Genomic DNA, 21,391 nt, shown 5'->3' with positions numbered 1-21,391 from the left:
AATTTTTTATAGAAAAAAAATTGGCAAAATTTTGTATGGAAATAAAATTTTGACAAAATTTTGTTAAATTGTTGATAAAATTTTCGGTAGAAATAAAATTTTTACAAAATTTTCTATAAAAAAAAATTTCGACAAAATTTTCTATAGAAATACAATTTTTGATAAAATTTTCTATAGAAATAAAATTTTTGGTAAAATTATCTTTAGAAATACAATTTTTGGTAAAATGTTCTTAAAAAAAACATTTGACAAAATTTTCGATAGAAATAAAATGTTGTTGAAATTTTTTAAAGAAATAAAATTTTGAACAAATTTACTATCGAAATAATATGTTTAAAAATTTGCTGTAGAAATAAAATTTTGACAAAATTTCCCATCGAAATAAAATTTTGACAACATTTTCTATAGAAATAAAATTTTGACAAAACATTCTATAGAAGATTTTTTTGTTTCGTAAGATTTTTTTAGTTTGGTAGTTTTTTGGTAGAATTTTCTCCAAATTTTGGTGGATTATTTTTGGCTCGAGTGGCAACCCTAATTGTACACTGAAAAAATATTAACGTGATATTAAAGATTACGCAACTTTAATTTTAGGATGCGAAATTTACAAAATATTATGACAAATTTCTTTATAATAATGAAATTTTAATTAAAGTAAAGTTTATAATCTTTTCTTCAAAAATTTTTTTCATTAAATTTAGAACACAATCTTTGTAAATTTGGGGCGCTCCGTTAAAGTCGCATATCTTTGAACTAAGGCTAATTTTCCTTAAAGTAAGGAGACACATTTTTAATTTAAAGAAATTGTTCTTATATTAACCAAAATTTTGAAAATTTAGACTTAAGATAAAAGCGCTTCAAATATAGGCTAAGACTGATTTTGAGAATTTTGCGTCTTTGGTTTAAAGTATTTTTTTGGAATTAAGAAAACATTTTTTTACTTTGAAGTATTCGTTATAACTTTATTAATAAACCGCGAAAAGAGAATGAAAGTTTGAGAAATGAGATCTGTACCCTAATTTTAATTTTATTGGTCTTTGATTTAAAGCCAGATAGGTCGCTAGAAAATTTCTTTATTTTAAAGAAGCCGCATCTTTGGCTCGGAATCAATACCAAACTTCTTAAGTGAAGGTCAAAATCATTGGATCCAAGTAAACTTTTTTTTTGAGTGTAGTACCATTACGTACCAAATTGCAACCGGATCGGATGAGATTTGTTCTTCCAAGAGGGGTCGGGTTATATAGGGGCTATATCTAAAAGATGTGCAATGTCGCTCATTTGCAATACCATTCGACCTACATCAACAACAAGTACCAGTCAAGTCAATACCAAGTACCAAGTTTTAAGTCAATAGCTTGTTTCATTCGGAAGCTAGCGTGATTTCAACATACCGATGGACGGACATCGCTATATATATATACAAAGTCTTAGACAAGTTTACATACCCCTGAGTTTTTTTTTTTTGTAAATGATATATGTTATATGCATAATTTTTAAAATTTTATTATTTAAAGAAAATACAATTTTTTAACCGTATGTAAACTTGTGAAAACTGTGGGCCAGAGACCAATATTTCGATGTGTTACAAACGGAATGACAAAATGATGCCCATGTACATAAATAAAAAAAACATACTCAGGCAATTGCGCTTCTCAACACAAATTTTCATTTTCCTGTCTATTCTCTTTGTCGCTCTCTGTCCATTTCTCCGAATACACACTTGAATGAGTAAACAGAATAATATTTAGACTTAAAAATTTCATATTGTTGGGGAACCTCGATCATGTAGCAGGCACATACCAAAATGAATGCAAGCACATTTATTCACAAAAATATGTCTCTCCAGCAGAACACTATTTGCTCTCATAGAATTCTCTCACTGTGTTACGTTGATGTCTTTCATTATCTATCTCCGTCGTCATCTTTGTCATTGTATTTTCTCTCGTTCTCTCAGACTTTTCTAAACATATATATGTTTATACGAAACTTCTAAATTAATATACGTTTGTATCCAAAGACATTATATTTAAGAAAGGCTGATGTTCTAACAAAATCCCGTACATGTGCCTAACAGGTTTTACTAGTTTATGAAAATTGGAAATTCAATAAAAGCGATTTGTAGCCTAATAGTTCGGTTGTTTTCTCAATATAAAAAATAAATCCACCTCTTTAGCTTGAAATCAATACCAAAATCCTTAAGGTTAAAATCTTTGAATGTTGTTGAGTTTCCGCCCAAATAATCTAAACCGATTATCTGGGAGGAAATATAGTAAAACACTCCAAAATTTCCATATCATCAAGTCTTTTATTCATTATATAATGGGGCAGGCATTTTGTGTGTAAGAGAGGAAGAATCCTCTATTCGAAATATCAAAATCTTCATTAGCATCCGTATTGACGTAGAGAACAAAAGGTTTCGTGGCACTTGTCGTGGCGACCAAACCCAATCCACAAAATCTATCACTAGGCAAGGCTACACCGCCTTGGGTGGGATTGGGTATAACAACAAAATCTGATGAACAATCTTGACTTTGAACGGCCTCAGTTCCTAAGAGTGATGGATCCACAGCTCCTACATCATTGGTGAGAGAAAAAGAATAGGCATCCGAATCAACCTGTGACCAAGTAATCGAACATTTATTCGCTCCCATTCGCACACAAATGCCGTACATTTGATTGGCCAACTGACGAGTTCCTGGCACCCCAATCGAATTGGGCAGTGAGTTTGGAGCTGCATTATAATTGAAACTTTGCACGGAACCACTATCCTCCAAATGATATTGTAAGCAACCGGAAGGTGCCTGGGTAGCAGAGGCACATGCAATTTGTGATATCTGAAATTGCCATTGACGATTGTAGGCATAACCATCGGACGATGCTACAGCAATGGTTATGGGTGATTCTCCATTAAAATCCACATAGACATGTTGTCCAGAGTTTTCACCACAGATTGGTGGTACTCGCGATGAACCTCCTGTAATCTGTAATGAATCGGTAACACAGAAGCCATCACCATTTGGTGGAGCCAAAGACAGTGAAAGGAAATCGATACGCAATTGACAAATATTCGAATCACAAGGTTGTACAACAATTGTGCACTTCCCTCCGCCACCATAAGTCCCCGGATATCCAGAATTATAGAAATAGGTGTTGTTGTAGTGAGTAGTAGCTCCGCATGTTTTTTGATCTGAAATCACAATAAGAACGAGGTAAAACAAAGATGTCGTTTTCTGATATATAAACTCCGGAGAGACTTACAAATGCAACAAACAGCCTGATTTGTTATGGTGGAACAACTACCCGCCGATACGCCACCATTGTCACTGCATTCGCCACGAACCATACATGTCCCAAAGAGATTATTTTTTCCTGTACACACTTCATTCTGAAAACGACCAATTGTGTAGAATGGGAACCCTGAAAATAAATAAATATTTTATTGATTAGTAAAGGGTGATTTGTTAAGAGCTTGATAACTTTTTAAAAAAAAAAAACGCATAAAATTTGCAAAATCTCATCGGTTCTTTATTTGAAACGTTAGATTGGTCCATGACATTTACTTTTTGAAGATAATTTCATTTAAATGTTGACCGCGGCTGCGTCTTAGGTGGTCCATTCGGAAAGTCCAATTTTGGGCAACTTTTTCGAGCATTTCGGCCGGAATAGCCCGAATTTCTTCGGAAATGTTGTCTTCCAAAGCTGGAATAGTTGCTGGCTTATTTCTGTAGACTTTAGACTTGACGTAGCCCCACAAAAAATAGTCTAAAGGCGTCAAATCGCATGATCTTGGTGGCCAACTTACCGGTCCATTTCTTGAGATGAATTGTTCTCCGAAGTTTTCCCTCAAAATGGCCATAGAATCGCGAGCTGTGTGGCATGTAGCGCCATCTTGTTGAAACCACATGTCAACCAAGTTCAGTTCTTCCATTTTTGGCAACAAAAAGTTTGTTAGCATCGAACGATAGCGATCGCCATTCACCGTAACGTTGCGTCCAACAGCATCTTTGAAAAAATACGGTCCAATGATTCCACCAGCGTACAAACCACACCAAACAGTGCATTTTTCGGGATGCATGGGCAGTTCTTGAACGGCTTCTGGTTGCTCTTCACTCCAAATGCGGCAATTTTGCTTATTTACGTAGCCATTCAACCAGAAATGAGCCTCATCGCTGAACAAAATTTGTCGATAAAAAAGCGGATTTTCTGCCAACTTTTCTAGGGCCCATTCACTGAAAATTCGACGTTGTGGCAGATCGTAAGTCTATTCATGATGAAATTTCAAAGCATACTGAGCATCTTTCTCTTTGACACCATGTCTGAAATCCCACGTGATCTGTCAAATACTAATGCATGAAAATCCTAACCTCAAAAGAATCACCCTTTATTATATAAGGTGAATAAACTGATAGAAAAGTATGTTTTTCATATGTTCCGATTAAAACCAAATGATTTTGATTTATAGAAAATTTTGCAATATTTTGTTTCTATAAAAAATGTTCTTTTATACAGAAAATTTTGTAAAAATTTATCAAAGATTTTGTCAAAAATTTTATGTATATAGAAGATTTTGTCAAAAGTTTATGCATATAGAAAATTTTGGCAAAATTTTATGCCTATAAAAATTTTTGTTAAAATTTTATTTCTATAGAAAACTTTGTCAAAATTTTGCTTTTGTAGAAAATTTTGTCAAAAATTTATTTCTATAGAAAATTTTGTCAAAATTTTATTTCTATAGAAAATTTTAGTCAAAATTTTATTTCCTTGGAAATGTTGCCAAAATTTTAATTCCATAGACAATTTTGCCAAAATTTTATTTCCGTAGAAAATGTTGTCAAAATTTTATTTCTATAAATTTTTTTTTTCAAAATTTTATTTCTATAGAAAATTTTGTCAAAATTTTATTTCTATAGAAAATTTTAGTCAAAATTGTATTGGAAATGTTGCCAAAATTCTATTTCCATAAACAGTTTTATCAAAATTGTATTCCCTTAAAAAAGGTTTTCAAAATTTTATTTCCATAGAAAATTTTGTAGACATAGACAATTTTGCCAAAATTTTATTTCCGTAGAAAATGTTGTCAAAATTTTATTTCTATAAAATTTTTTTTTTTCAAAATTTTATTTCTATAGAAAATTTTGTCAAAATTTTATTTCTATAGAAAATTTTAGTCAAAATTGTATTGGAAATGTTGCCAAAATTCTATTTCCATAAACAGTTTTGTCAAAATTTTATTCCCTTAAAAAAGGTTTTCAAAATTTTATTTCCATAGAAAATTTTGTCAAAATTTTATTTCCATAAACAGTTTTGTTAAACTTTATTCCTATAAAATATTTTGTTAAAATTTTATGTCTATAGAAGAGTTTGTCAATATTTGATGTCCATAGAAAAGTTTGTTAAATTTAATTTCTATAGAAAATTTTCTCAAAATTTTATGTCTATAGAAATTTATGTCAAAATTTTATTTCGACAAAAATTTTTGTCACAATTTTTTGCTACAAAAATGGAAAATTTTGTAAAAATTTTATTTCCATAAAAAAAATTGTTAAAACTTTATTTCTATAAAAAATTTTATTAAAATTTTATGTAAATAGAAGATTTTGTCTACATTTTATGTCCATAGAAAAGTTTGTTAAGATTTAATTTCTATCGAAAAATTTTCTATCAAAATTTTGCTTTTGTAGAAAAATTTTTCAAAATTTTATTTCTATAGAAATTTTTGTCAAAATTTTATTTCTATAGAAAATTTTGTCAAACTTTTATTTCTATATGAAAATTTTGGTCAACATTTTATTTCCTTGGAAATGTTGCCAAAATTTTATTTCCATAGAAAATTTTGTCAAAATTTCATTTCCATAAACGATTTTGTTAAAAGTTTATTTCTATAAATTATTTCATTAAAATTGTATGTCTATAGAAGATTTTGTCAACATTTTATGTCCATAGAAAAGTTTATTAAATTTTATTTCTATAGAAAATTTTGTCAAAATTTTATGTCTATAGAAATTTATGTCAAAATTTTATTTCGACAAAAATTTTTGTCAGAATTTTATGTCTACAAAAATAGAAAATTTTGTAAAAATTTTATTTCCATAAAAAATTTGTTAAAACGTTATTTCTATAAAAATTTTGTTAAAATTTTATATAAATAGAAGATTTTGTCTACATTTTATGTCCATAGAAAAGTTTGTTAAAATTTAATTTCTATCGGAAATTTTGTTAAAATTTTATGTCTATAGAAATTTATGTCAAAATTTTATTTCGAAAAATTTCGATAGAAATGTTATTTCTATAGAAGATTTTGTCAAAACTTTATTTACACTCAAAAAATGTCAACCCTCTATTTCACTAAAGCAAAATTTAACTTTATTTTAGTTCATGGAATTATTATGTTTCGAGAAAGTTTCCTTTACTCTAAAAATGTTTGCGTACGTTGCTTAAATGAGCTAAAACACGGGAAAAAATATACACTAATGAAGCATTAAGATTTACTAATTTCGTACTTCTCATTAAAAATCATATAAATTTATAACCTCCCAAATTTCTCCATAAATTTCCAGCAAGTCGGAGAATTTTAGTGTTTTTTCACAGTAATTTAAAAAAAATCGGGTAAACGGGTGGTCCCCTTCCCCGACCAAATATCGAAAAACATAGTAGCGGATCTTTGTATAGACGCCCCTTCAACCTTCTTTGGAAATTTCAGGCAAATCGCATAATTTTGATTCAAGTTTCAAAATTAAGCAATTTTGCCGGGGAGGGGTAAAATCGCATAATCAGGTACCCTATATTAATTTCATAACATCATCGCATGTTTTCTGTAAATTTCAAATAAATCAGAGAATTTTAGTTTTTTCAAAGGGGCAAAGGGGAGGTACCCTCCCCGACCAAATATTGAAAAATAATGTAGCGGATTTTTGTCTTCACCCCACAACCTTTCTTGAAAGCTTCACCCAAATCGCAGGACTTTGGTCCAGGTTTCAAAAAGAGGGGCACGGGGGAGTCTACCTCCCACGCATGGTTGCCACTCAATACAAAAATAGTCTACCAAAATTTGGAGAAAATTTCACCAAGAAATCTTATTTTGAAAAATTTATATAGAAAATATCGTCGAATAGAAAATTGAGTCAAAATTTTATTTCTGTAGAAAATTTTGTTAAAATTTTATTTCTTAAGAAAATTTTGTTATAAACTTTATTTCTATAAAAATTTGTTCAAAATGTTATGTCTATAGAAAATTTTGTGAACATTTTATTTCTTTAGAAAATTTTGTCAAAATTTTATTTCTATAGAAAATTTTGTTAACATTTTATTCCTAAAGAAAATTTTGTCAAAATTTCAATTCTAAAGAAATTTTAGTTAAAATTGTATGTATATACAAAATTTTGTCGAAAATTTTGTTTTCTATAGAAAATGTTGTCAAAATCTTATTTCCATAGAGAACTTTGTCAAAATTGTATTTCTATAGAAAAATTTTTTATAAACTTTATTTCTATATGAATGTTTATTTCTGTAGAATATTTTGTCAAAATTTTATTTTATAGAAAATTTTGTTCAATTTTTTTCTATAGAAAATTTTGTTATAAACTGTATTTCTACAGAAAATTTTGTAAAAATTTTATGTCTACAGAAGATTTTATCAAAATTTTATGTCTACAGAAAATTTAATAAAAATGTTATTTCTATAGAAAATTTAATCAACATTTTATTTCTATAGAAAATTTAGTCAAAATTTATTTCTATAGCAAATTTTTGTTAAAATTTTATATCAAAAGAAAATTTTGTCAAAATTGTATTTCTATAAAAAATTTTGTTAAAATTTTATTTCTAGAGGCAATTTGTGAAGTACCTCTTAGTTGGGCAGGAATATTCTGCAAAATCTACCAAAACATCAAGAATTCTACCAATCTACGAAACAGTAAAAAATCTAACATTTTTGGTACAATTCTACCAACTGTGCCAAACGTGATCTCAATCCTTTTGCGACTAGAGTATTTTGAAGAGTAAGGTCGGCAATAAAAAAATACCAAAATGTCGATCATTTCAAAACGGCGCTGGCCCAACTAGCGCAGAGCAAATTTGTTAGCGTGTTATGGATTTGTCGGCCGTTTTAAGACTATAATTCGTGCCACAAGTAGCCAATTCGAACAAATCTAAACTGATTCTAAAATTCGATGTGTTTTCGGACAATGAAATTAACAAATATAACGCTTTACTTTGTTGAATTAGATATCGGACACCCTGCATGTATCACCCGATTTTCACAAAAATATACATATATATAAAATTTTCGTTCGACGATCTAATTCCAATTAAACTTCCAAAATATCAGCATGGTAGGATCAAATATTACTCTCATATATACATATATATCTTTCGCACGACTTACACTCGTATGACCACAGAGACGAAATTAGGGCTGTCATTCGGGATAAATCCCGTGCCAAATTCCGGGGATTTTTATGGATCCCGAAAAATTAATTCCATTTTTTTTTAATTTGTGGCTTTTTAAAAGAGAATTATCTTTGAAACTGGGCAGGCTTTCTTCTCATTAATCTTCTGAATGTTTAGCTCAGTAGCTGTAACTATTTAGATTCAGTACAAGGCAGAAAATAACAAAGTACCTTAAATTGCAGTAGATATCACATAGGAGTGAAGTGCCACAGTAACCTAGTTTAGGTTAGGTTAGGTGGCAGCCCATATTGGTGATCTTCTCTCTTATCACTGAGTGCTGCCCGATTCCATGTTAAGCTCAATGACAAAGGACCTCCTTTTTATAGCCGAGTCAGAACGGCGTTCCACATTGCAGTGAAACCACTTAGGGAAGCTTTGAAACCCTCAGAAATGTCACCAGTATTACTGAGGTGGGATAATCCACCGCTGAAAAACTTTTTGGTATTCGGTCGAAGCAAGGCGGGCATGCTAACCATTGCATCATGGTGGCTCCCACAGTAACCTAACTCAATCAAACCCGTATTGAACTACCATCCATTGTTTCCATGGGGCGAAACTTGCTAGTGTTAATATATTCTCTTTTGAAGAATATTATAAATATATGCCTATTTCCCTTCCGTGGGTCTAACACAAGAATTGACTTTCACTTGATACATGAGCACCTATTTAGTACATCAGTTTTATATATGAACTACATCGAAATGCGGCTGATCGTGTGCATTTAATTAGTACACAAAAGTACAAGAGCGACTCTAAGCCTAAATTGCAAAGAATACAAATAAATTTTGTTTTCGTATTAACACCATTTAAAATTCTGGTCGAAACAGGTTGTAACACAAAAGCCAATATGACTATGCATGTGGAATTTACATGAAATTTAATTAATAGTAAGTGAAATTCAAAGATTTCTCCGTTTTGGAAATTCGAAGGCCTATATCCTATACAAAACAATAACAATTATAACAAAAGCACTTTTTTGTATGTTCCCATTAAGCTCGGAAACGGCAAAATCAATTTAACATACTTGAAAGGTTCAAGGAAAGTAAATAAGGTACCCCATGATTATCCCCATGAAGATTGGACTTAAGTTCTCCGATTTACTTGAAATTCTCATGGAAGTTTGGAGATGGCCTCTGGACAAAGATCTGCTACTTATTTTCGATATTTGGTTGGGTGGGTGGGGACTTCCTCTTTAACCGACATTTCTCTAAGTATGATGAAAATCTAAATTTCTCCAATTTACTTGCAATTTACAGAGATCGTGGGAGAGGTTATAAAATTAAAATAAGATACCTGAGTTTTTGAAATTTAGATGGGAAGGGGCCTCCTTCTTAGCCCGGAAAGTTGTCCGATATATTTTTTAAGTATAACGAAAATCTAATTTTCTCCAATTAACTTGCAGTTTGCAGAGAACGTGGGCGAGGTTTTAGAGGGGGCCCCTTCTTAGCGCGAAAAGTAAATAAGGTACTGATTTGCTTCAAAGTTTGAGAGAAATCTAAGTGTTACCTCTACAACAAAATCCTCTACTTCCCTCTATTCACATAATTGTTCGAGGAGGGCACAGTGAATAAACTAAAGCCCAAATAGACCGATCTATCGATTTGACTTCTTGAGGGTATGCAAGTTGCAATTTTCATTCGATTTGTTTGAAATTTGAATTTTATTTACATGGGGTCTGATATGTAATGCAACAAAGTAAAACACAATTGTTTTCGTTTTATTAATCAAAAGTAAAAGTGAGATTTGTGAGAATTTGCTACGTTTGGGAAAAATTATGACTTTCAAACGGCCGACAAAGTCATCACACCCTGCACGAAAATACTTCTGCAGTATTTTGATACTTTGATATTTTTATACCCACCACCATAGAATGGTGACGGGGGTATAATAAGTTTGTCATTCCGTTTGTAACACATCGAAATATCGATTTCCGACTATATAAAGTATATATATTCTTGATCAGGGAGAAATTCTAAGACGATATAACCATGTCCGTCTGTCTGTCTATTGTAATCACGCTACAGTCTTCAATAATGAAGCAATCGTGCTGAAATTTTGCACAAACTCGTCTTTTGTCTGCAGGCAGGTCAAGTTCGAAGATGGGCTATATCGGTCCAGGTTTTGATATAGTCCCCATATAAACCGACCTCCCGATTTGGGGTCTTTGGCTTATAGAAATCGTAGTTTTTATCCAATTTGCCTGAAATTTTAATTCTGAAGGTATTTTCGAACCATAAATAGGTGTGCCAAAAATTGTGAGTATCGGGTCATGTTTTGGTATAGCCCCCAAATAGACCGATCTCCCGATTTTACTTCTTGGGCTTCTAGAATCCGCAGTTTTTATGCAATTTACCTGAAATTAGAAATCTAGAGGTATTTTAAAACCATAAAGAGGTGAGAGGTGAAAATGGTGAGCATCGGTCCATGTTTTGATATGGTCCCCATATAAACCGACCTCCCGATTTGGGGTCTAGCGGTATTTCATGACCATAAAGAGGTGTGCCAAAAATGGTGAGTATCGCTGCATGTTTTGGTATAGCCCCCATATACACCGATCTCCCGATTTCGCTTCTTGGGCTTCTACAATCCGCAGTTTTTATTAAATTTACCTGAAAATCGAAATCTGGAGGTATTTTAGAACCATAAAGAGGTGTGTTAAAAATGGCGAGCATCGGTCCATGTTTTGGTATGGTCCCCATATAAACCGACCTCTCGATTTGGGGTCTTGGTCTTATAGAAATCGTAGTTTTTATCCAATTTGCCCGAAATTGGAAATCTAGAGATATTTTCGGGCCATAAAGAGGTGTGCTGAAAACGGTGAGTATCGGTTCATATTTTAGTATAGCCCCCATAAGAACGATCTCCCGATTTAACTCCTTGGGTTTCTAGAAACCGTAGTTTTTATCCGATTTGCCTGAAATCGTAAATATTCTGGTATTTTAGGCTCACAAAAACGTGTATCGGATTAAGTTTTTATCGGTCTATTTGATAATGCCTCCATATAGACCGATTTCACTTCTTGAGGGTATAGAAGGCGCAGTGATCAATAAAATTGCTTGAAAATCAACGTAAAATTTCCAGATTTTAGTTTTCGGGTGAAAATCTACAGATTTAAGATTTCAAATCAAGGCGTTATTTTATAATTTTCTTGCACACTTACAAGAGATGTTAATGATTCCTCTAAAACTCAAACAAAAATGTTTCTTATAAATCGAGAATCTGATATAGTCTTCATAGGTAAAATCTTTAAATTTATCTTCGGGAAGTGTACTGGTTGTACTGCTCTGCTTGGTCTGTCCTCAAACCCCCATGAAATTTCAAAGGAAACCCTAATATTTGATTCATGGTGGTGGGTATTTAAGATTCGGCCCGGCCGAACTTACTGCTGTATATACTTGTTTATTGCCAACCTTAATTTGCCAAATGCGTCAGGAGCAAAAGTGTTACAGATTGAGATCCAGAGATTATGTTTGTCATTTTACGGTAGAAATTAAGCGAGGAATCTCTTTATTAAGTCATTCATGATTGACGCGTGCTGAGAGCGATGGTGCCGGGTCCTGTTGGAATGTCCATGATCCGCGGCTAAAATGTTTGTCTGCCCAGGGCTGCAATACCGTATTTAATGTTCCTCGTAAATAAAGTGATGATAATATTCGATATGTATTTTGACCTCACAATAAATACGAAAGGGGAGCTATAATAGGCCGTTACGGCGGCTCACACCATTACCATTACCATTGTCAGTGCTTGAGTTCTGATGGTCAATTAAAGGTGTACATTTTCGACTGACCTCTTTGACACATTAACTGGATCATATTGTTTGTTCACAAACTGCTCAATTTGCAATAGCTTCTCATCAAATTCAGTCCACTTTCGTGCAAGCGTGAAGCAACTCTTTGGCTCTTTCCAGTCTAATTTTTTGTGTATCGGTAAGTTCTTGCACTTTTTAGAACTTCAATAGATTTAGTCCAAGTTCATCTGGCCGGTATTGTAACCGTTTTTATACCCTCCACCATAGGATGGGGAGTATATTAACATTGCCATTCCGTTTGTAACACATCGAAATATTGCTCGAAGACCCCATAACGTATATATATTCAGGGTCATGGTGAAATTCTGAGTCGATTTGAGCATGTCCGTCCGTATGTCTGTTGAAATAACGCTAACTTCCGAACGAAACAAGCTATCGACTTGAAACTTGCCATAAGTAGTTGTTATTGATGTAGGTCGGATGGTATTGCAAATGGGTCATATCGGACCACTTTTACGTATAGCCCCCATATAAACCGACCCCCAGATTAGGCTTGCAGAGCCTCTTGGAGGAGCAAAATTCATCTGATCCGGTTGAAATTTGGTATGTGGTGTTAGTATATGGCCTATAACAACCATGCAAAAATTGGTCCATATCGGTTAATAATTATATACAGCCCCCGTATAAACCGATCCCCAGATTTGAACTCCCGAGCCTCTTGGAAGAGCAAATTTAATCCGATCCGGTTGAAATTTGGTACGTGGTGTTAGTATATGGTATCTAATGACGACGCAAAAATTGGTCCATATCGGTCCATAATTGTATATAGCTACCATACAAATCGATGCCCTGATTTGACCTCCGGAAGCACTTGGAGGAGCAAAATTAATCCGATTCGGTTGAAATTTGGTATATTGCGCTAGTATATGGCCGCTAACAGCCACGTAAAAATTGGTCCATATCGCTCTATAGTTATATTTAGACAAAAATTGGTCCATATCGCCAAAAATAATCTACCAACATTTTATTTCTATAGAAAATTTTTTCAAAATTTTATTACTATACACTCAAAAAAAAGTGAACTCACTATTTCACTAAAGCCAATTTAACTATATTTTAGTTCATGAACTTATTATATTTGGTGAAAGTTTCATTTACTCTAATAATTTTTTGCGTACGTTAGTTAAATGAACTAAAAGACGGGAAAAAATTATACACAAGTTGAGGATATAGATTTACTAATTTCGTATTTGTCATAAAATAGTTCAGTATTTCTTCAAATTTTAAATTTTACTACAAAAGTGTCCATTATGAACTTCGTATGTCACTAAAGACATTCTTGCAATTTTGAACTCCAATTTTTCCTTCAAACTACAAAATTTTCTTTAAAAAGTGAAAAAAATTATTTAGGTCTAATAAATTTTCTTGAATTTGTCGAAAAATATTTACTTATTTTTGTGATATCGGCGCGATGCCTGCGCTTGTAATACTGTTTAGTTAAAAATTTCTAAAAATATTCAAAATTTTCTAAAATTAATCAAAAGTTTTCTTCCTTGTTGGGTTCAGTGTTTTTTCAGTGTAGAAAGTTTTGTCCAAATTTATTTCTGTAGAAAATTTTGTTAAAATTTTATTTTTGTAGAAAATTTTGTCAAAATTGTATTTCTATAGAGAATTTTGTCAAAATTTTATTTCTATAGAAAATTATGTCAACATTTTAGTTCTATAGAAAATTTTGTCGAACTGAATTCTATACGTATTTAATCGGACTTTTTTTTGTTTAATACATCTCCCGTATGGACTAACTTAGAATTAATTTAGATTAATTAATTTAATTTAATTTAGAAGACCATGTTAAGGATTTTTTAAGATACATTGCCATCGGCAAGTGTTACCGGAACCCAAGTAATTCGATTATGGATGACAGTCTTTAGTAGAAGTTTCTACGCAATCCATGGTGGAGGGTACATAAGATTCGGCCTGGGTGAACCTACGGTCGTATATACTTGTTTTTTCTACGTTTAGAACACGATGCAACACTGCCAATATCACGGCAACGAGAATTGGTACGAGAAACAAAAGATTTATTCACATTTAAATGTTGAAGAGCTCTAACGATAGCCATTTGAGATTTTCCCGCCAAATGTAAACCAATCACATTCTCAGGCTTGAATTCCATCACGATCAGGGTTGATAAAATTGACACTTTTGTACTTTTTTTGATACTATTTGAACATAAAATGTATGAGCTCAAAGAAATTTGGAAAATGAGTCGCGGGTGTAACTCATTTTCCAAATTTCTTTGAGCTCATAAATTAAAATATGAATGTCAGTCAAAATCCTTGCAGACAATTGGAACACTTCTCTCAAATCAAACAGGAAATTTTATTTTTGAACAGCTAAAGCCAGAGAAGATATTTGTCTATGCCTATCAAACTTGTCTAGCATATGACCAAGCTTATTTCAAGATCAAAATGTTTTTTTTTGGACGGTGAACATGTAATATTTTTCTGACAAAAATTTTATTTTCTCGTAAATTATGTATCTGATTTCGGCAACCATGTATACGTTTGCCGAGAAAAGAACTTTTTTATAGCAAAAACGTTCCATGTTTACCGTCTAAAAATAAGATTTTGTTCTTGAAACATGTTAAGGAGATGGGAGCCACCGTGGTGCAATGGTTAGCATGCCCGCCTTGCATATACAGGGTCGTGGATTCAAACCCAGTTTCGACCAAACACCAAAAATTGTTTCAGCGGTGGATTATCCCACCTTAGTAATGCTGGTGACATTACTGAGGGTTTCAAAGCTTCTCTAAGTGGTTTCACTGCAATGTGGAACGCCGTTCGGACTCGGCTATAAAAAGGAGGTCCCTTGTCATTGAGCTTAACATAGAATCGGGCAGCACTCTGTGATAAGAGAGAAGTTCACCACTGTGGTATCACAATGGACTGAATAGTCCTCTTCCTTATCTGCGTGTGCAAAGAATTTAAAATATTACGGTGACAAATATGTCGGAATTCGAATGAGACAGATCCTATGTCACGCATTGGTAGATATGAACATCTGAGTCGAAGTTGGTTGCAAAACATATCAACCACACAGAATTTTTTCAGAGTCAATCATTAAATTAATTGATTCAATTAATTATACCCTGCGCCACACTGTGGAACAGGGTATTATAAGTTAGTGCATATGTTTGCAACACCCAGAAGGAGATGAGATAGACACATGGTGTCTATGGCAATAATGCTCAGGGTGGGTCCCTGAGTCGATCTAGCCATGTCCGTCTGTCCGTGAACACATTTTTGTAATCAAAGTCTAGGTCGCAGTTTTAGTCCAATCGACTTCAAAATTTGGCACAAGTATGTGTTTTGGCTCAGAATAGAACCCAATTGATTTTGGAAGAAATCGGTTCAGATTTAGATATAGCTCCCATATATATCTTTCGCCCGATATGTACTTATATGGACCCAGAAGCCAGAGTTTTACCCTGATTTTCTTGAAATTTTGAACAAATATAACACTTAGTCGTACAGTCAAGTGTGCAAAATTTGGTTGAAATCGGTTCAGATTTAGATATAGCCCCCATATATATCTTTCGCCCGATATGAACTTATATGGACCCAGGAACCAGAGTTTTATCATAATTTGCTTGAAATTTTGCACAAGGAGAACAATTAGTACTAGAGTCAAGTGTGACAAATTTGAATAAAATCGGTTCAGATTGAGATATATCTCCCATATATATCTTTCGCCCGATTTGGACTTATATGGTCCCAGAAGCCAGAGTTTTACCCCAATTTGGGTGAAATTTCGCACTAGGAGTACAATTAGTTATATAGTCATATGTGCCAAATTTTATTGAAATCGGTTCAGATTTAGATATAGCTAGCATATATTTCTTTCGCCCGATTTACACTCATATGACTACAGTGGCCAATCCTTTGCTCCGATTTACTTGAAATTTTGCATAGGAAGTAGAATTAACATTCTGACAGTCAGTACCAAATCTGGTTGAAATCGGTTCAGATTTAGATATAGCTCCCATATATAGTTTTCGCCCGATTTACACTCATATGACCATAGAGGCCAATTTTCTAATCCGATATAGTTAAAATTTTGCACAGGGAGTAGAATTAGCTTTGTTGCTATGCGTGCCAAATTTGGTTGAAATAGGTTCAGATTTAGATATTGCTCCCATATATATGTTGTTCTGATTTCGACAAAAATGGTCAAAATACCAACATTTTCCTTGTAAAATCGCCATTGCTTAGTCGAAAAATTGTAAAAATGATTCCAATTTTCATATACTTCTAATACATATCTATCGATCGATAAATCATAAATACAATTTTGCGAAGTTGCCTAAAAATTGGTTCAGATTTAAATGTTTCCCATATTTTTTACTAACATTGTTCCACCCCAGGGCATTAACCGACTTAGATTTTAAGTCAATAGATTTTCTAAGAAGTCTTAAATATATTGTCGGCTTAGATTTTAATGTATGTATATGGGAACATAAACCTTTATATATAGCACACAACAAATTTGAAGGATTTCAGATGGTATCGAAAATGATGGTATCAGATGGTATATAGTCGGCCCCGCCCGACTTTAGACTTTCCTTACTTGTTCTTATATTGAAATTTCTTCAATCAAGAAAATGATATTAGCAATCAATTCATAAACAAATTAAATGAATTTTTCCGGCACTATTAATTACTTTTTAGTTGGTTCAATCAAAATTTTAAATTTTGATCGAAAATTTAAATTAAAATTTTAATTGAGGATATTAATTATTTATTATATTTGTCCATTAGATTAAATAATTTCCTTGTACTTTTACAAGAGCTTATACTCATTAAGAGTTCCAGATTTTTCTGTTGATTCGAGTCCAAACAAATTTTCTCCGAAGAAAATGTTGAATTATTTTTTAATTGGAAATATTTTTTTATACCCTAAACCACATAGTGGTTAGGGTATAATAAGTTTGATCGGTCAAAAAATGTGCCTACCAGAAATATTGATTTTAGACCCCATAAAATATATACCGATCGACTCAGAATCACCTCCTGAGTCGATCTAGCGCTTGGTGTCCGTCCGTCTGTCTGTCCATGTATTTGTTGTTCACAGGATTCCGGTCCCAATTATTAACCGATTTTGATGAAATTTGGTACAGGGAGTTTTTTGGGCACAAGAACGAACGCTATTGAATTTGGAAGAAATCGGATCAAATTTAGATATAGCTCCTATATATATGTATCGCCCGATTTCGACAAATGGGGTCACGTTGCGCGTTTTTTCAAACGGATCGTCACCAAATTTGGCAAAAGGTAATCTTTTCCATCGCCCTTGAAGTCTGCAAAATTTCATCCAAATCGGTTCAGATTTAGATAGAGCTCTCATATATATGTATCGCCCGATTTTCTCGAATTTGGCCACAAAACCTTTATTTATCAACCGATCTTACTCAAAGTTGGCTAAATATAATCTTCTATAGCACTAACTATATGTGCAAAAAATCATCGAAATCGGTTCAGATTTAGCTATAGCTCCCATATATATGTACCGCCTATTTTTTTCTAAATTTGGCCATAAAACCCTTATTTATTAACCGATCTTACTCAACCTTGGCTAAATGTAGTCTTCTATAGCATTAACTATATGTGCAAAATTTAATCAAAATCGGTTCAGATGTAGATATAGCTCCCATATATGTATCAACCGATTTTGAAAAATTCGCCCCTAATAACCTTATGTTTGACCATACAGGCCTCATTTCTTAACTGATCTTACTCAAATCTTGCACAAGGTAACCTTTTGTGGTATTAATCAAACCAGCAAAATATTATGCAAATTGGTTCAGATTTATATATAGCTTCCATATATATGCATCGCTCGATTTTCCCAAATTTGGCCATAGTACTCTTAACCAATGTTACTGAAATTTCAAATTTTGATGTACTAGCCGATCGTACTTATACGTACTTGTAGCTCTTACATAAGAATATTGCTCGATTTTTACAAATTTGTATATATTACCCACACTAATTTAACGATTTTTCTATTTTTTAATAATGGGCTCAATATTAGTGGCATACTAACTCCGTAGGTGCAATATCAACATAGCCAGTGTTGCTAGAAGTAGGGGAAATTCCCCATATGTAGGGTTTTTCTAATATTTAGCGTCTTGTAGGGACGTAGGGCCACAATGTAGGACATTTTCACTCAACAAAATTTGTAATAATTTTTACATTTTCGTGGCTCTAGAGGAGGAAATTAGAAGCCGGCAAGGCTTGATCTTTAACAATGTGTGGTAAACTTTATTCCTGTAGAAAATTTTGTCAACATTTTATTTCTATAGAACATTTTGTCAAAATTGTATTATTTCTATAAAAAATTTTCGCAAAATTTTATTTCTGTGGAATTCTTTCTTAAAATTTTATTTCTATAGAATTTATTGTCAAAATTTTATTTCTATAGAAAAATTTCTCACAAAAATTTGTTTATAGAAACTTTTTCCAAAATTTTATTTTTATAGAAATTTAACAAAAAAGATTACTAATTTGCGTAGAATTCTACCAACTGTGGCAACCGTGGTGGTAATACAAATTTATATTCTTATATACGTTGCATATTCATGTTTTAAGATAATAAAGTACTTAGAATCATTTTTGTTTTGTAATTTTTTTTTAAATTTAACGAAAAATATAGTAGGGAAAATTGTTTGTGAATGTAGGAAACTTTTTTTTGTCCTTGTAGGGTAAACCGAACATTTTCCCTGGCAACATTGACTATGAGCAATAGTCAGATTGACACAAAGCACCCATAGACATGTACCCCTTAATTTTCTTAAATATGCAACTGCGGTTTATCTCACAGACCTAAATGTTACCCCACAAATGCTTATGATTACTAAGTCTGTATTGGTGGTTTAGGGTATGATATAGTCGACCCCGCCCGACTTTCTACTTTACTTACTTGTTTAATAATGGGCTCAATATTAGTGGCATACTAACTCTGTAGGCGCAATATCAACACAGCCAGTGTTGCTAGAAGTAGGGGAAATTCCCTATATGTAGGGTTTTTCTAATATTTAGCGTCTTGTAGGGACGTAGGGCCACAATGTAGGACATTTTCACTCAACACATTTTGTAATAATTTTTACATTTTCATGGCTCTAGAGGAGGAAATTAGAAGCCGGCAAGGCTTGATCTTTAACAATGTGTGGTAAACTTTATTCCTGTAGAGAATTTTGTCAACATTTTATTTCTATAGAACATTTTGTCAAAATTGTACTTCTATAGAAATTTTTTTCAAAATTTTATTTCTATAAACAATTTTCTCAAAATTTTATTTGTATAGAATTTATTGTCAAAATTTTATTTCTATAGAAAAATTTCTCACAAAAATTTGTTTATAGAAACTTTTCCAAAATTTTATTTTTATAGAGATTTAACAAAATGATTCTACCAACTGTGGCAACCGTGGTGGTAATACAAATGTATATTCTAAGTTATATACGTTGCATATTCATGTTTTAAGATAATAAAGTATTTAGAACCATTTTTGTTTTGTAAAATTTTTTAAATTTAACGAAAAATATAGTAGGGAAAATTGTTTGGGAATGTATGGGAAAGCAGGGAACTTTTTTTGTCCTGGTAGGGTAAACCGAACATTTTCCGTGGCAACATTGACTATGAGCTATAGTCAGATTGACACAAAGCACCCATAAACATGTACCCCTTAATTTTCTTAAATATGCAACTGCGGTTTATCTCCCAGACCTATATGCTACCCCACAAATGCTTATGATTACTAATTCTGTAATGGTGGTTTAGGGTATGATATAGTCGGCCCCGACCGACTTTCTACTTTACTTACTTGTTATTTAATTAAAATGCTAAATGGGAGAATTAATATTTTAATTAAAAATTTAACAAAAAATTTTAATAATTTTCTTAATTTACTTTTTTGTTTTATTTCGGATAAAAAGTGAATGGTATCAATTAATTTTTTAAAAGCGTCCAAACAAAACATTATTTTGGGACTAAATTGAATAGGCTCTTAGTGTGTGACCAATTATTGGTTCTCCCAATTAATATTGATTAATACCAAGAGATCAAAACTGGAGGATTAAAAGAAATATATTATATCATTTTTATATTTTGTTCTAGACGTATGACGTCTTATTAATTTAGGTGCGAGGTATAATTCGACCATTTTTAAGTAATGAGTCATTTTCGCTTTAACTTTTTACCACTTGACGACCGTTTGGGTAACCTTTGTTTTTTGCTGAAAAAAACTACAATACTCACATCTTCCCTTTCGTGAATTTGGAGCTTCTAAAGATGTTGACTCCTTTAGTTTGTCTGCCCTTAATTGAATTTGATTAACTTTTTCATTGTTTGTATTTTGCAAAATAATTTCAGAGCATAAACATTCATTATTGAGAGATAAGAGAACAAATGTACCAATAGTAACAATAATCACACTGTATAACAACATATTTCGTAATAACCTTTTTATTTTTGTTATTTAATGATTTGCGTTTGATTTTCTGATTCTTTTTTTTTCAAACAATATTTATTGGATGACTATAAATTTTTTACGTTTTTTCTTTCGTTTTTTTTTTTTTAATATTCCACAAAATCTAGCGACAACTATTCGGTTTTGAGACACGCTTATTACTAAAGTTATGTTACATTTTAAATGATTTTAGACGTATTCTGACCAAGACTTTGGTATAGCTTTAATCTAGCATGAAGATGCTAATTGGCAAACGACATGCATCATTCCACTTTCTTTTACAAATCCCTTAGGAGAAACCATGTCATTCATAGATGATTTTTTGAGGAATTCTCACAACAACTGGTGATCATCTTCAAAAAAAGAGATTACAAGGGTTTTTGGCTAAAATGCCATATGACCTAATCGATAAAGTTAGATTCAATGAAAGACATCGAAATATTTACCAAAAAAAAAAAAAAAAAATCTAAAAGCGTTTCGTTTCTGTGAAAATATGTTGCCCTGTATGGATGCAAAAGAGTGTTTTTAAAAAAATTTGATTGAACCAATTAAAAAGGTAATTAATAGTGCCGGAAAAATGCAATTAAATTGTTTATCAAGTGATTGCTACTATCACTTTCTTAATTGAAGAAATTTCAATATAAAAATTAATTAAATCAATTT

The 21,391-nt window shown here is 32.2% G+C and overlaps 1 protein-coding gene across 1 annotated transcript; it reads right to left on the bottom strand.

Annotated features, from left to right (window-relative positions):
- Positions 1-2,285: 2,285 nt before the first annotated feature.
- On the bottom strand, positions 2,286-20,868 carry LOC142224369 (uncharacterized). Its single transcript, XM_075294142.1, has 3 exons — positions 20,518-20,868; positions 3,259-3,417; positions 2,286-3,187 (listed from the first exon to the last, which is right to left on the bottom strand). Exons 1-3 carry the CDS (start codon positions 20,705-20,707, stop codon positions 2,313-2,315), a joined length of 1,224 nt encoding a protein of 407 aa, XP_075150257.1. The 5' UTR covers positions 20,708-20,868; the 3' UTR covers positions 2,286-2,312.
- Positions 20,869-21,391: the final 523 nt, after the last annotated feature.

This window comes from Haematobia irritans, chromosome 2, assembly GCF_050003625.1.
Source record: "Haematobia irritans isolate KBUSLIRL chromosome 2, ASM5000362v1, whole genome shotgun sequence".
In the NCBI taxonomy this organism is placed as follows: domain Eukaryota; kingdom Metazoa; phylum Arthropoda; class Insecta; order Diptera; family Muscidae; genus Haematobia; species Haematobia irritans.
This window is presented reverse-complemented; position numbering and strand designations above follow the sequence as displayed.

Bases quoted from the DNA above. Each gene is read 5' to 3' on its own strand.
- LOC142224369 (XM_075294142.1), bottom strand. From the start codon at position 20,707: ATGTTGTTATACAGTGTGATTATTGTTACTATTGGTACATTTGTTCTC. The intron at 3,418-20,517 runs GTGAGTATTGTA...ATTTATTTTCAG, and splicing joins AAATTCACGAAAGGGAAGAT to GGTTCCCATTCTACACAATT. The intron at 3,188-3,258 runs GTAAGTCTCTCC...TTGTGATTTCAG, and splicing joins TCAGGCTGTTTGTTGCATTT to ATCAAAAAACATGCGGAGCT.